This window comes from Ruditapes philippinarum, unplaced genomic scaffold (assembly GCF_026571515.1).
Source record: "Ruditapes philippinarum isolate M1 unplaced genomic scaffold, ASM2657151v2 ctg4815_1_1_1_1, whole genome shotgun sequence".
Taxonomy (NCBI): Eukaryota; Metazoa; Mollusca; class Bivalvia; order Venerida; family Veneridae; genus Ruditapes; species Ruditapes philippinarum.
Genome location: NW_026853199.1, coordinates 71,899 through 86,691, shown reverse-complemented (window position 1 = coordinate 86,691; position 14,793 = coordinate 71,899). Strand labels below are relative to the sequence as shown.

The 14,793-nt window shown below is 30.5% G+C and overlaps 1 protein-coding gene across 17 annotated transcripts in view; it reads right to left on the bottom strand.

Moving 5' to 3' along the window:
• Nucleotides 1-14,793, bottom strand: part of LOC132736071 (uncharacterized) — a 62,708-nt gene that overhangs the window by 13,929 nt on the left and 33,986 nt on the right. For 11 of the 17 annotated variants that reach the window (XM_060723121.1, XM_060723120.1, XM_060723123.1 and 8 more), the window contains 3 exons: nt 10,443-10,688; nt 3,386-3,512; nt 1,648-1,800 (listed from right to left, as the gene is read on the bottom strand). In XM_060723121.1, coding sequence (XP_060579104.1) covers nt 1,648-1,800; nt 3,386-3,512; nt 10,443-10,688 — 526 coding nt within the window. Of the gene's footprint in view, nt 1-1,647; nt 1,801-3,385; nt 3,513-10,442; nt 10,689-13,732; nt 13,811-14,793 lie in introns of all 17 variants that reach the window. The other 6 variants (XM_060723125.1, XM_060723138.1, XM_060723136.1 and 3 more) reach the window with 4 other exon arrangements.

The window sequence follows — 14,793 nt, the reverse complement described above, 5'->3', positions numbered from 1 at the left end:
AAATTCTTTGAACAATTTTCAAAGGTGACTGCCAAAGGAACTTTCCTGTGAAGTTTGGATGAAATTGGCTTAGTGGTTTATGAGGAGATGTCATTTAAAGTAAAAGTTTATTGACGCCGGACGGACGGACGCCAGACGAAAAGCGATCACAAAAGCTCACCCTCTCACTTTGTGACAGGTGAGCTAATAAACTGCAAATTTTAGGAACTTGAAATAATTGTTTTTATTTTATGCTGTTGAGTGGATTACTGATTTAACTTTGAAAATTATATATTAATACTTAAAACGTTGTGAGTGGGAATGCTGTTTTTGAAGCTCACTCTATGAAATACAATTTTACACAAAAACAAATAAATATCCTCTATGTATTAAAGATGAAAGCATTACATCAACATAACTATTACAGTTGAACTGACACATACAAACAGTAAGATAGAAGTTGCTAAGGATTTTGGTGATGCGTAGGTAATTTTAAAATAAAGTCTCTAAGCTAAAATATTTTTAGTTTGATTAAAATACATTTTGTAAATGCTCACATAAGGAATTAAGGAAGTTGCATGGAGTGTTAATTGAATCAGAAGAAATAGTTTTGTTATTATACTAATCAAGTATAGTATATTCTTTGAAAGAGAAGAGAACAAATTAGGAGCATTGTTTTAGTAATGTATTGTTTCAGTAACATTGACATTTTGTAATTATAAGAATATAAAATAAATTTGTCTATCAAAACAATGGTCAAGTGAAATGCTCATATTGCAAATGGACAAAAGCCATCCTGGACAAAAGCCCTCCCGTGAAATTCACAAGGCGAACAAAAGCCCTACCATAACAAAAATATACATGTATGTTAAATACTTGTATTTTTTTTCCCAATGCACTCAAGATATTAAAATTGTAATTGAACTTTTAATCTTAGTTTATTTAAACTTCTTTTCATCAATCTTAACTTCGCATGGGAATAATACTTTCATATTTACATGAATAAGTATTCTCTTACAGATTTTACACTTATTATTGAGATGCCTGTCAGGAATGTGCTCAATTTCATGCTTTAACATACTTATGCCAATGGAAAACAAAAATATTCATGATTAATTATAATTTTGATATGTTGATTGCATAATGGCCATTGAAAAGAAAATACAAATTATTCAACGTACATATGTGTATTTGCTGCGGAAGGGCTTTTGTCAGCCCTGTCATTTTCACGGGAGGGCTTTTGTCCGGGAGGGCTTTGTCCTACACTGGCTTATATACAACCTGGACTGTCCCAAAAAAATGACGTAGATAGCATTATTTACTCTTGAACCTCATTACTTAATAAAATTTATCAGTTTTTTTCTTTGGTCTAATTTGGGAATTTACTTGCTCATAGTTCAAAAGCCAATATTTTAAATATCACATTCGATAAAGTAATTAAAATAACAGTAAAAACTATCCTGGAGCCTGATAAAATATTACTGAATGTTGTGAACAATATAACTTCTTTATAACAATCATGTAACATTGTAAACGATAATTTACCAAATAATGTTACTAAAAATTAACACACACATGTTATTACAATAATACATGTTAGTAAATACATAAAACACCAAAATACACAGTAAGTACAACACTAAACAAGGGCACATCACTCTGTCTTACTTCTTTGATGTGGCTGGTGTAGTTTTCGGTACTACCGGTGTTGATTCCGGTGCAACTTCTGGTTCCTCCGGATCTCTGGCACTCACAGGAATTTTGATGTCCGGTTTAGCAGCAACAGGAATAGGTTTTGCGGGTGGGGCTGTTACTGTGGGTCTAGAATACATGCAGGTTTACAAAATATATATATACTAGCCCCTAATCTGCTGAATTATTAAACAAACTTGCAGAACCGTGGGGATATCAAAATTAACTTTCAAAGTAAATCAGTCAACAGTATAGTGTCTGGTCAGACTGAAGGGCATTTCAGGCCGGCCTGGCTCTCTAATGATGGCAAAGGCTTATACCGGTATATCTTTTTCAGTTCCAGCAGATTAAGGGTTTATAAACTAGGGTAATCTACAGCTTATATAATAGAAGCATAAATGCAGTGAAAGTCTCTCTGTTTTCTTTTTAGATCTAATAATATTAGCTGTTACATAATATGTAATGATATAATATTTTTAAAATTTAATATATTTGGTTTAATTAAACTGGCAAAGATGAGCAGACAAAAACAACAGTTTGGGGTTATTAATATTTTTTGTGTACATTACTATTTTTTTTATAAATAACTATATAATTTATAGATTAAAATTCTGATTCAACAGTATTCCTATTTTACACAGCTATTATAGTCATTTTGTTTACATAAACATCATTTTAGCCAGTATCTTTATGAAATCATTTGCTCTTTGTTGTATCTTGAAGATTGTAGAATGTAACTCCTTATTTCAGAATATATTCCTTAAAAAATGTTTTAACTTCAATCAAGCAGGCTAGCTAGGGAAGAATTATATAATATAATAAGTGTATTTAAGAAACAAAAGCTCCTGACAATGTGATAGAGTGTCAGAGTAGAACTACTTCTCTTGAACTAAAACTATTACATTTTACTCCTTAACTTATGCTTCAAGTACAATTTTACCCATTAACTAAAACATAATTAACTATTATCTTTTAAGTTTTTATCCTTTTTCTAAAGCTTTTATATTTGAACATATTTGCAATGCACTAGTAATTGAAAAATATTTTATTTCTAAAAGCATAATTACCAACTTTCTATTACAGTGTATTAAGCATTGCTAACAAGCTCTGGTAAGATTTACATTGTTCTACCAATTCATACAACATTCAATATTTCAGGAATACTGTGGAATAGTAGTTATATCTATATTCTAAACTATAAATGAGCCGCGTCACAACAAAACCAACATAATGGGTTTGCGACCAGCATGGATCCAGACCAGCCTGCGCATCTGCGCAGTCTGATCAGGATCCATGCTGTTCACTATCAGTTTCTTTACTTGTTATAGGGTCTGTTAGCGAACAGCATGGATCCTGATCAGACTGCGCGGATGCGCAGGCTGGTCTGGATCCATGCTGGTCACAAACCCATTCGATTGGTTTTGTCGTGACATGGCTTAATTATTATTCTTCCTATATTATGCCCCTTGCCACTGAAGGGTGGCTTTTAATGGTTGAGGCAACAGAATTGCAGCCACCAGTTTTCCCTTCATGGTCGTAAAAGAAATAATTGGAATCTCTTTACTCCAGCAGGTAAGGTGATTTTGACTCCTGGCATTGTTTTGAAGTTATGTAACACCAGAGGTTAGCCAAAATCATCTTTCCTGCTACGGGGCATGTACTGAGTTGGTGTGCAGTTAAACAAAAGAAAGAAACAAACCTATATGATACTGACCTAACATTTACATCCTTTTTAGCAGGCATAGCTGTCAAACTCCTAGCACCACCAGCTGCCGGTTTCCCTTGAATGCCATTTGTGACGTTAGTTTTTGACCTGGTCATATAAACCGGTTGTGAAGAACCTGGTTAAAAAATTAAAGAATAATATAAAATATCACTATTATAAAATAAATTATGGTATCAATTTCAAATGGTGTTTAAAATGCAGTTTATACACCAAGTTACCAATATGCCTAGAATTAGGGTATATGCATTAAAACATTGTATAAGTACAAAAAATTATATTGACCATACCAATATAAGGTTAAGTTATACCTGAATATCTTAAAATGTGCCTTAATTATGGGAAAGATGTACAAAATTATGGTAAAGATGCACCAAATTATGGTATAAATGCACCAAATTATGGTAAAGATGCACCAAATTATGGTACAGATGCACCAAATTATGGTACAGGTGCACCAAATTATGGTATAAATGCAGCAAATTATGGGAAAGATGCACAAAATTATGGTCAAAATGCACCAAATTATGGTATAAATTTACCAAATAATGGGAAAGATGCATAAAATTGTGGTAAAGATGCACCAAATTATGGTACTAAAGATGCACTAAATTATGGGAAAGATACATTAAATTATGGTAAAGAGGCACCAAATTATGGTAAAGATGCACCAAATTTTGGGAAAGATGCACCAAACTATGGTATAGATGCACCAAATCATGGTATAAATACATGTATAACAAAATAAGGTATGCTTTACCAAATCAAGTTACATATACCAAATTATGGCATATTGAATTAAGGTGTATATATAACATTCACATTTTAAAACACCATACCAAATATTCGCTTTTACCAGTGTCTGTAAAAGATTGCTTTCTGGTAAGAAAATCATTGTTAATCACTAGCAAAGCAAAACTAAAGCTGAATTCTTGTATTATAGCTATTCAAATGCACATATTAATATCCCTACCCAATTTTCCGAATCTAAAAATAAAATACAAAATATGCCTAACTTTATCAATTTTCTAATATTACAAAATATTATAAAAGCTAAATAAAAACGAATCTTTGACTTTTGCTTATCCAAGTATCACTAAATGAAATATTCTGTAAAAGAAAATAATTACAAAAATTAATGTATTTGTTCTAAACTACATAGATTAGAAAGCATGAGTTGTTTCCCTTTACACCTGCAGAAATCATAAGCCAATGAAAATGAAATATTGAGTCATACAAAATTAAATCAATTACAGGAATTCAGGCTGACTTTGTTTCATAATTCATGAAAATCCCTTCCCACCCATCCCCCAATTTCTATTATAATACCCACCATGATACCCCAATTTCTATTATAATACACACCCATCCCCCAATTTCTATTATAATACCCACCCATACCCCAATTTCTATTATAATACCCACCCATTCCCCAAATCCACCCATACCCCAATTTTCTATTATAATACCCACCATCCCCAATTTCTATTTTAATACCCACCCATCCCCAATTTCTATTATAATACCAACCCATCACCCAATTTCAATTATAATACCCACCCATCCCCCAATTTCTATTATAATACCCACCCATCCCCAATTTCTATTATAATACCAACCCATCCCCCAATTTCTATTATAATACCAACCCATCCCCCAATTTCTATTATAATACCCACCCTCAGCCCCCAATTTCTATTATAATACCCACCCATCCCCAATTTCTATTATAATACCCACCATCCCCCAATTTCTATTATAATACCAACCCATCCCCCAATTTCTATTATAATACCAACCCATCCCCCAATTTCTATTATAATACCCACCCATACCCCAATTTCTATTATAATACCCACCCTCAGCCCCCAATTTCTATTATAATACCCACCCATCCCCCAAAAATTTCTATTATAATACCCACCCTCAGCCCCCAATTTCTGTTATTATACCCACCCATTCCCAAATTTCTATTGTAATACCACCAATCCCCCATTTTCTATTTTAATAATACATTCTATAAATTTGTATTTTACAGATAAATACACAACGAAGTAACATTGAAATAAAACTTCCTTATTTGTTAAAATACCTTGTAAATATACATGTTTTTAATGTCAATTGGGTGTAAATGAATAATTTAAAGAGAGTTTATCTACAAAATCAACCTGATATAAAATGAATATAAGGTACACAACGAGAGTGTGCAGATTAGAATGTCAGTTAGTGCAATGTGCAATACATGAAAGCATTTTAAATTAGGATGCAAGTCAAAAACTACCTCACTCTCTGTATACATAGATCACTCGTGCAAGTAATGTGCAATTTTAGCCAAACATTCAGGCTAAACGTTTAAAAAAAAGATAATTTTTTCCTCAATGTAATCTTTAATATAGTAAGTTTTGAAAAAAAAGCTTAATTTTTTTCTTTCTTTTTATAATAATACTTTATTCTTTTCTTAAAAGAAACACTTGTCTTTAAAGAAAAAAAAGAGTAAAATTTGTGTAAAAAAGAAATACATGTAATATCACGGAAAATGGAACAAACACCCCCACCCCCTTGCCAATGTTTAAAAAAAATAATGTTTGGTTTATTAATATTTTTATCATTCATATTATTAATCAGATTAAGGCACATTAAATGTCATTATAATACTTGGATCTAACCTTTATAATTAAAGTTTAATAGGTCAAGTGAAATATTAATATTCTGGTATACTAAATTTGGACAGAAACCAAGAAATCTTGATGCTTATATAATTGCATTACTTCATTACAACAACAACTACATAATCTCATTGTGTAACATACATTACATACAACTATTTATCCCCTTACATGACCTGAATATTGTTTTGTCATTATTAAAGAAATCAAGAAATATTGATGTTTAAACAATTACTCTAAATTGTAATTCATTATTATGTTCATTACTTCAGCATGTAACAAATGTTACTTAAGAATGTAACATACATCAATTAATGATGTAACATACATTACTTAAGAATGTAACATACATTACTTAAGAATGTAATGTAAATTTCCTAAGAATGTAACATACATTTCCTAAGAATGTAACATACTTTACTAAAGAATGTAACATGCATTCCTTAAAAATATAACACACATTACTTAAAAATGTAACATGCATTCCTTAAGAATGTAACATACATTACTTATTTAAGAATGTAATATCAATTATTTCAGTAACCAATCATTATTCTCCCCTTATATGTGACCAATATATTTTACATAATTATTTTCATATACAGTATACAGAAGGAAACAAACAACAGCTAATGGAATGGTATAAATCATTAAATTCCATAACCATAAACATCCTTGCATGATATAGTTACCTTTTATCATTTATCTTCATTCTGCTTTCAGACAGAAAGATTGTAACAAACAAATATTTGTATTACACAATGAAAATATAAATTGCTTTAACAAAAAAGGATCCCATTCTCTAGCGCATATCTCCAAACTTAAGATAGTACTAATATTTTGTATGTGCTCATGATATACTATTTTTTTAATATCTTACAAAGTTATTTAATCATTATTATTTCTCTTTTATAATTTTTCAAAATAATTTCCTTAAAATCATCAATTTTGGTCATTAGTTTTGATGTAATAATCTTTAAAGATCCTGTATGTTTTGTAATTGAGATTGCATACCACTCTTCATTGAATTATATATGTATGTAATTTAATTTGTATATAAAACCATAAAAATAATGTGTTACAGGATCTTTAAGGACTACTGATATTAAAGAATCTTGTTTGTTCAAATTTCGAGATTACTAAAATTTATGATTTTCTTTACAATAATAAATTCTCAAAAAGTAATTTATTTGTATGATTATCACTAAAAATTGTATTTTCTGTGTTACCCTGAACCTAAATTATAAATGATAATGTTATATTGTTATATATATATATATATGATTGTTTATAATATCCAAACAAAATTGTGAATATTTCAAAATAGACATTACAATTACATAGAGTTAGGTTTTATGTGATCTGTATATTAATGTTTGGACCTACAGAAAAACTCATTCACTTTTTCAGTAAACTTTTCAGTAAAAATAAAAAAAAATGAATAAGGGGATAAATGATACAACTCTATGATACAATTCATTGCATAAAACTGGGGATAAACTACAACAAAAATTACAGTAAGTTAAAATTTGGTTTCAGAAGGTCAATATTTAGATTCTAGTATAGACAGATATATTTCTATAGGTCCGAGAAAGTCACGGTAACAAACAAGGAGCAAGTTAACAACGGTACTATTGGAACAACCAACATATATCTTACATTTTGTGATGAAATGATCCGTATCAGCGATTTTTCAATATGAGACCCCAAATTTCACAACCATAGTAATATCTTTTATTTAGTTCCATTGTAACAGCTTTCAACATAATACCATGAAATTTCTTTTATAGTTTATCATTTCTCTTAAAAATTAATGACTTCTTCCAAATTTAAACTTAAATTTTATATAAAAAAAAATACATAAAAAAAAGAAGAGAAATGTTTGTGCTGAAGAATAATTCCTCATCTCCATGATAAAATTTGACTCTCTGGCATGTGGCGTTATAATTTAACCCTTATATAATATTATAAAGCTTGTTGAACTTCTTTGGAGCAAATGTATGCTAGTAAGTTCACAAAAAAATACAAAATATACTTAAAATTTTATTTGGTGATACAAAAACTTAAATAAAATGTGAAACAATATTGGGACAAAAAGATACATAGAGTATAAAACATATGTTAAAACAAATATATAATACATATGGTAAAAAAATTGTATAACACATACAATGTATGGTATAAAAATAAACTAACAATATTAATATATATTATAATAAGAAAAAGGACCATTCTCTCATTCATTTCACCAAACTTAAAAAAGGAGGTAATGTTTTTTTCTGTGAGTGTGATCATTAATTTTGTCAAACAATTTTTTGCAATTCCTGGAGAAAAAAATTGGGATAAAAACTGTGACAAAATTTAAGGCATGTTAAATTTTGATATTAGAAGGCCAATATTTAAATTCTAAATATTATTTATATAGGTCCAATGAAGTAAAGTTTTATGTTCAAAATTCTTGAAAACATGTTGTGATAATGTGATCATCATAATAAAACAATTTGAAAAAAATATAATAAAATAACTAAAAACATTTTTGTTTCACAAAAAGAAACTTTATAATTATAATGAAAGAGTCAAAAAATCTTCAATTATGTTCCAACTTTAAAATGAATATCATCTTAAAGTATGTGTGTGTTAAGGAAAAAATGTGCATATATTATATGAATCATCAAAACTTGAAACAAAGACGTCTAACAAATTCTATATTTTTATACATGACAGTATAAAAAGGTTAAACATCTTACTGATAAGCCTTTTCAGCATTAATCCCCCTAATCCAACATCTTTCAAAGCTGGCGGCACTTTCTTTCTTTTATATCCATCCATTTTCCTCGCGACAAGTTCATTTTCTATTTCACACATTATGGTGAGTCTTATCTCACACTATTTTACGTTTTAAGAAACATTATGTTTTCTCAAAGGGGTATTGAAACAAGATAACATAGAGCTATTAAAATTGATGACTAGGGAATTACGAGAATATAACAAAAAATATGCTTGAAATGACGTCGTAAAGATCTCGTGAACTTGTCAGATCGCTTGAACTATAAAACAGAGATCTTATTTATTATGTTAAGATTATTGGATTGAAAATACCCTTAATCCTTCACAGGATTAAGCTTTGGTGTATTGCATAAAATTTGACAACGTCTGTTTGATTAACAATTCAGTTAAATCACCAGAAAATTGTTTGATCAAAGAACAGATTAAAATGTCTGTTTCTCTAATTGAAAAAGAAACATTACATTGTCTATTCTAAATTGAATATCAAAAAAATACTTTTCACTATACAGTTATTACACTTTTGCAGGTATTGACTTTTATTGGATTGGTCAAAATGACTACTTCCAAAAGGGTGTAAAATGGATTTTTCTCTCAATATTTTTGGTACAGTTATGATAAATGAAGAAAGAAAAAAATATCAGACATGCATTGGCTATTACATAAAAAAGAATATGATGTGAATACTGATTATTATGGTGGTTGATATACCATGTCGTATTCTTTTTGCTTGGCGAAAATATGTTAAGTTCACCATTTTATAGTATCCTTGTAGGTTTGTCTTGCTCCCCATGGAGCCGAAATTCAACATGGCACAATTCAGCCACCATAGATTACACAAAGTTACAACTTTCACACACAGAACCCGTAAAATGGTCAAAAACCATGCAACATGCTTCTAACTGTAAAACAAAAATAATAATCAATCATGCCACTTTCAAAACTTTTTACTAGTTTGATTAAAAATGATTGTTCTAAAATTAATGTGTCAAAGTATCAAACACTGCATGCAAAAATAGCTTTTGAAGTTCATCGAATTGATCAAATATATCAAAATCTTATAATCCATAAATCTATGTGAATGTTAACAATTGAAAACATGCGAGAACAACATGAAATAAGAAGAAAATTATTGAAAATTTGCTTTTATAATACTGTATGTCGCCTTTTTTTTTCAACAGCAACGAGCCCAATAAATCAAAATTCAGTTACCAAAATTTCGTTCATTCAAAAATCTTGACAGTAATCATGACAATGCTTGAACATTATGAAATTATCAGTGCAACAGTCTATTCAACTTTGATACAAAGAAGAAATTTGTAAAAGATTTTAAAAATCTGGGAAAATTTCTAAAAAAAATTGGTCTATTTATATTATTTTTAAATGTCATTCTATTTCTGGCAATATCACTCACCCGTATCTTTTTGTTTTTCAAATTAACAAACCCAACACTTTCCATTAATCATTAATTTGTGTCACAGTTTTCTTAGATATGCAAGTTTCATGCATAATTTAAGTAAAGTAAGTGAAGAAGTGATTTAGACTTCCATGCATTTAGAGGTAATTTATGTAACTCCGCCCACCCCCCAGTCCTGTACCATATCTTGGTGAAATAAGTCCTTGGGAAACAGGGTACAATGTTAAATCTGGCGATTCACTCGCTTTCATCGTGTACCGTCGTGGTGAAAATGGGACAGCTGGAGACTTACTGCCTGCCCGCCCTATTGGCGATATAACAGTTGACTGCCGCGTCACGTAAGGTGTCCATGTATCTTCCATTTCCACACTGAATGGGTTCGGAGTTTTAACAGGAATTGGCTCGCCTTTCTGTGCCCGAAAGTTGTCTACAGATAATCAGCAGAGGCTTAATGCTGGTATTTTCAATCATTTTATTATCTTTTAAAAATAATCAGATAAAATGCCTTCAAATTTATAAAAACTAGAACTATCACTAAATGTGATTAATACCCCCACAAGTCTGCTTCGGAAATGAGGATGTTACTAGTAACAGAATACCTTGTAAAAGAATTGAAACATAGAGTTATGGTTGTGGGCAATTAAAGATAATTGTGGTTCATGTATGTTGCATTTCCTTTCAATGTGGTTGGCCATTGATGAAGTTTAATTGAATTACTCTGTAATAAGTCCAGAAAGACAAAGAAAAAGAACAAAGGGCAATAACTCTATAAATACTGAAGATAGAGTTATATAGTTCTTGTGCACTGCACTTCCTCTTATTGTGCTTGACCATTGTATGAAGTTGTTTTGAATTCCAACCAGTACGTTTTAAGTTATGCTTCGGACAAGGAAAAGTATCAAAGGGCAGTAACTCTGTATTTTGTCAAAATGGAGTTATGACTCTTGTGCACTGCACTTCCTTTGAATGTCCTTGACAACTGTATGAAGTTGTACTGAATTCCAAACAGTAGTTTTCAAGTTATGCTCTGGACAAGGAAAAGTAACAAAGGGCAATAACTCTGTAATTAGTCAAGATAGAGTTATGGTTCTTATGCACTGCACTTCCTCTCAATGTGCTTGACCATTGTATGAAGTTATAATGAATTCCAACAATAAGTCTTCAAGTTATGGTCCGGACAAAAGAAAGCAATGGAAAAGTAACAAAGGACAATAACTCTGTAATTAGTCAAGATGGAGTTATGGTTCTTGTGCAGTGCACTTCCCCTTATTGTGCTTGACCATTGTATGAAGTTGTTTTGAATTCCAACCAGTAGTTTTAAAGTCATGCTCTGGACAAGGAAAAGAAACAAAGGGCAGTAACTCTGTAATAAGTCAAAATGGAGTTATGGTTCTTGTGCACTGCACTTTCTCTCAATGTGCTGGACCATTGTATGAAGTTATAATGAATTCCAACAATTAGTCTTCAAGTTATGGTCCGGACAAAAGAAAGCAATGGAAAAGAAATAAAGGGCAATAACTCTGTAATTACTTTAGATAGAGTTATGGTTCTTATGCACTGCACTTACTCTCAATGTGCTTGACCATTGTATGTAGTTATATTGAATTCCAAACATTAGTCTTCAAGTTATGCTCCGGACAAAAAAAAGAAGGCAATTGAAAAGCAACAAAGGGCAATAACTCTGTAATTACTTTAGATAGAGTTATGGTTCTTGTGCACTGCACTTCCCCTTATTGTGTTTGACAATTGTATGAAGTTGTTTTGAATTCCAACCAGTAGTTTTCAAGTTATGCCACGGACAAGGAAAAGTAACAAAGGGCAATAACTCTGTAATTAGTCAAGATAGAGTTATGTTTCTTACGCACTGCACTTCCTCTCAATGTGCTTGACCATTGTATGTAGTTATATTGAATTCCAACCATTAGTCTTCAAGTTATGCTCCGGACAAGGAAAATGCAACGGACAAAAAAAAAAGCAATGGAAAAGCAACAAAGGGCAATAACTCTGTAATTACTTTAGATAGAGTTATGGTTCTTGTGCACTGCACTTCCCCTTATTGTGTTTGACAATTGTATGAAGTTGTTTTGAATTCCAACCAGTAGTTTTCAAGTTATGCCCCGGACAAGGAAAAGTAACAAAGGGCAATAACTCTGTAATTAGTCAAGATAGAGTTTTGGTTCTTGTGCACTGCACTTCCTCTCAATGTGCTTGACCATTGTATGTAGTAATATTGAATTCCAACCATTACTCTTCAAGTTATGCTCCGAACAAGGAAAATGCAACGGCCGTCTGGACCGACCGACCGACCGACCGACCGACCGCCCGACCGACCGACCGACCGACCGACCGACCGACCACCGGGTGACTCCTATATACCCCCCCAAACTTCGTTTTTGGGGGTATAAATATGTTAAGAAGATACATCACTGTTTATCATCCCTAGTTGTTAAAAATTTCTTCAAATTTACAAAGAAAGAAGATGGCTAAACCAACCAATAGCTTTTTCATATAATTGCTTTTTTTTTAAATATCCAGGGGCCATAACTCTGAAGAACATAACAGGAATTATGCAAAGGACATGATATACAATAACAGTATATTTTGAAAGTGGTAATTTTGGATGATCTGTAAGTTTAAGAAATCTGTATGGACTGTGAGGTTCGGATAGAAGAACTATTTGCTTACTTTTTACGTTCTAAACTTCATTAGAACATAAACTAGACATTCATACATTCTTCAGAGCTAAGCTTACATAAAAATGAAAAATAAAATCTTTAAATTAGATGACAGAAAAAAATTATATACTTAAAAAAAAAACAAAAAACAATATCAAATAACTTGAAGGTAAATAAATAGCTGCAAAATAATTTTTCTATAATCTGTATCATTAATTCTTGAAAATTATTATTTTAGTCTTCAAGTAAGTCCAAAAACTCTTGTTACATTTAGACATTGATTACAAGACAACAATTGTAACAGATAGACAACTCAAAAATTGTGACAATTATATTCACTCTTAAATCTGTACCACAGCCACAATTTTTGATGCGTCTTTACAAAAGTTAGAAATGTTACACAAATCTGTATATTATACATATCAGCACAATCCATAAATAAACCCATCTCCAAAGCTAAAAATAGTAGCCACTGCACACGCATGCAAGCTTTTTCGGGAAAATACCAACAAGCAATCTATTCAAGTATAAATCTTAACAAGTTTGAAATTCAAATTATCATTATTATTTTTTATTTATTGTGATGTGTAACAAAAAATTATCATCCACAAATTTTGTATTTTAATTCAATTTCTCAGTAAAATTTTATCTACATGTTATCTAAATTGTTAAATATTTAGTATTCCCATTATAAAAAAAAATATTCTCAACATTAATTTTCATGGTTTCTAAAAAATTTTCTTTTTAATATTTCTCCCGTTTTTGAAAAGTTTCGTTAATTATGCCATGATCATACTAGTTGGTATTCGAAGCCTCGCTTTGATACTCTCTACAGTGCGTTTTTCCTTCGAAAGTATGATCGGAGCACCGTGGCCTGTCATAAATAAAACGCAACAATATTACATTTAATTGACATAAACGTTTGTTTACTTAAGTGACGTCACTGACCACTCGTACAATTATCACTGGCATACATAGGAGTGGACAACACTTGCATGGAAATATAAATTAATTAATTAAATATATAAAAATGTTAATGAAAATTATAAAGTTATAAAATTTATGAAAGATGACTAAGGAAATAATTAATATGGAAGTAAAAAGATAAAGAGTTGGTTATTTAATAGAAGCAAATATCAGCTTGTATTTACATAATAATCAAGAACAAAAATACAAAACGTATCCTCTAAACATGGGTAAAATTTATGAATAATAAGTTTATTCTTTACGTATAATAAGTTTATTCATGAACAGATTTTATAAGATTAAGATAAAATTTTAAATATAATTTTCTCATCTGTGATGAATTATTTATATTCCTAACTTATTGTGAAAATATTTGAATAAAAACAGACACAGTTGAATAATATCCAGTGGAGTGATTTTCCTTTTTTAATACAGAAGAACCCGTCTAAAGTGAACCTCCCCTTGGCATAAAACAGTTAAAAGCTTTAGTGTTAATTACTTAAAAACTGGTGAGCTTCATTTGTTGCAATTGGAATTGAGAGGTGCAAATTCAGTTTATCATTTGTGCCAAGTATATATTATCATATGCAACAGTTTCACATATAATTTGAGCCAGTTTCACATATAATATGAGCTAAAGCAGTTTCACATATATAATTTGAGCCAGGAAAAGTGAAAAGAAAATGTGAGAAAAACATGCATTGCAATGATTTTTTTAGCATTGATTTCATGGCTGAAAAAATATTAACAGTTTGAATTTTCACTGTTTCTTTATCATTTTTGAACAACTCTTTACATCAAAATGGAAAAAGTTTCTTTTTTAAAAATTGTTTTTGTTTAAATTTTTCCCCTTATCATTGTCTTTCACAAGAGATCAATCTTTTGGTTTTA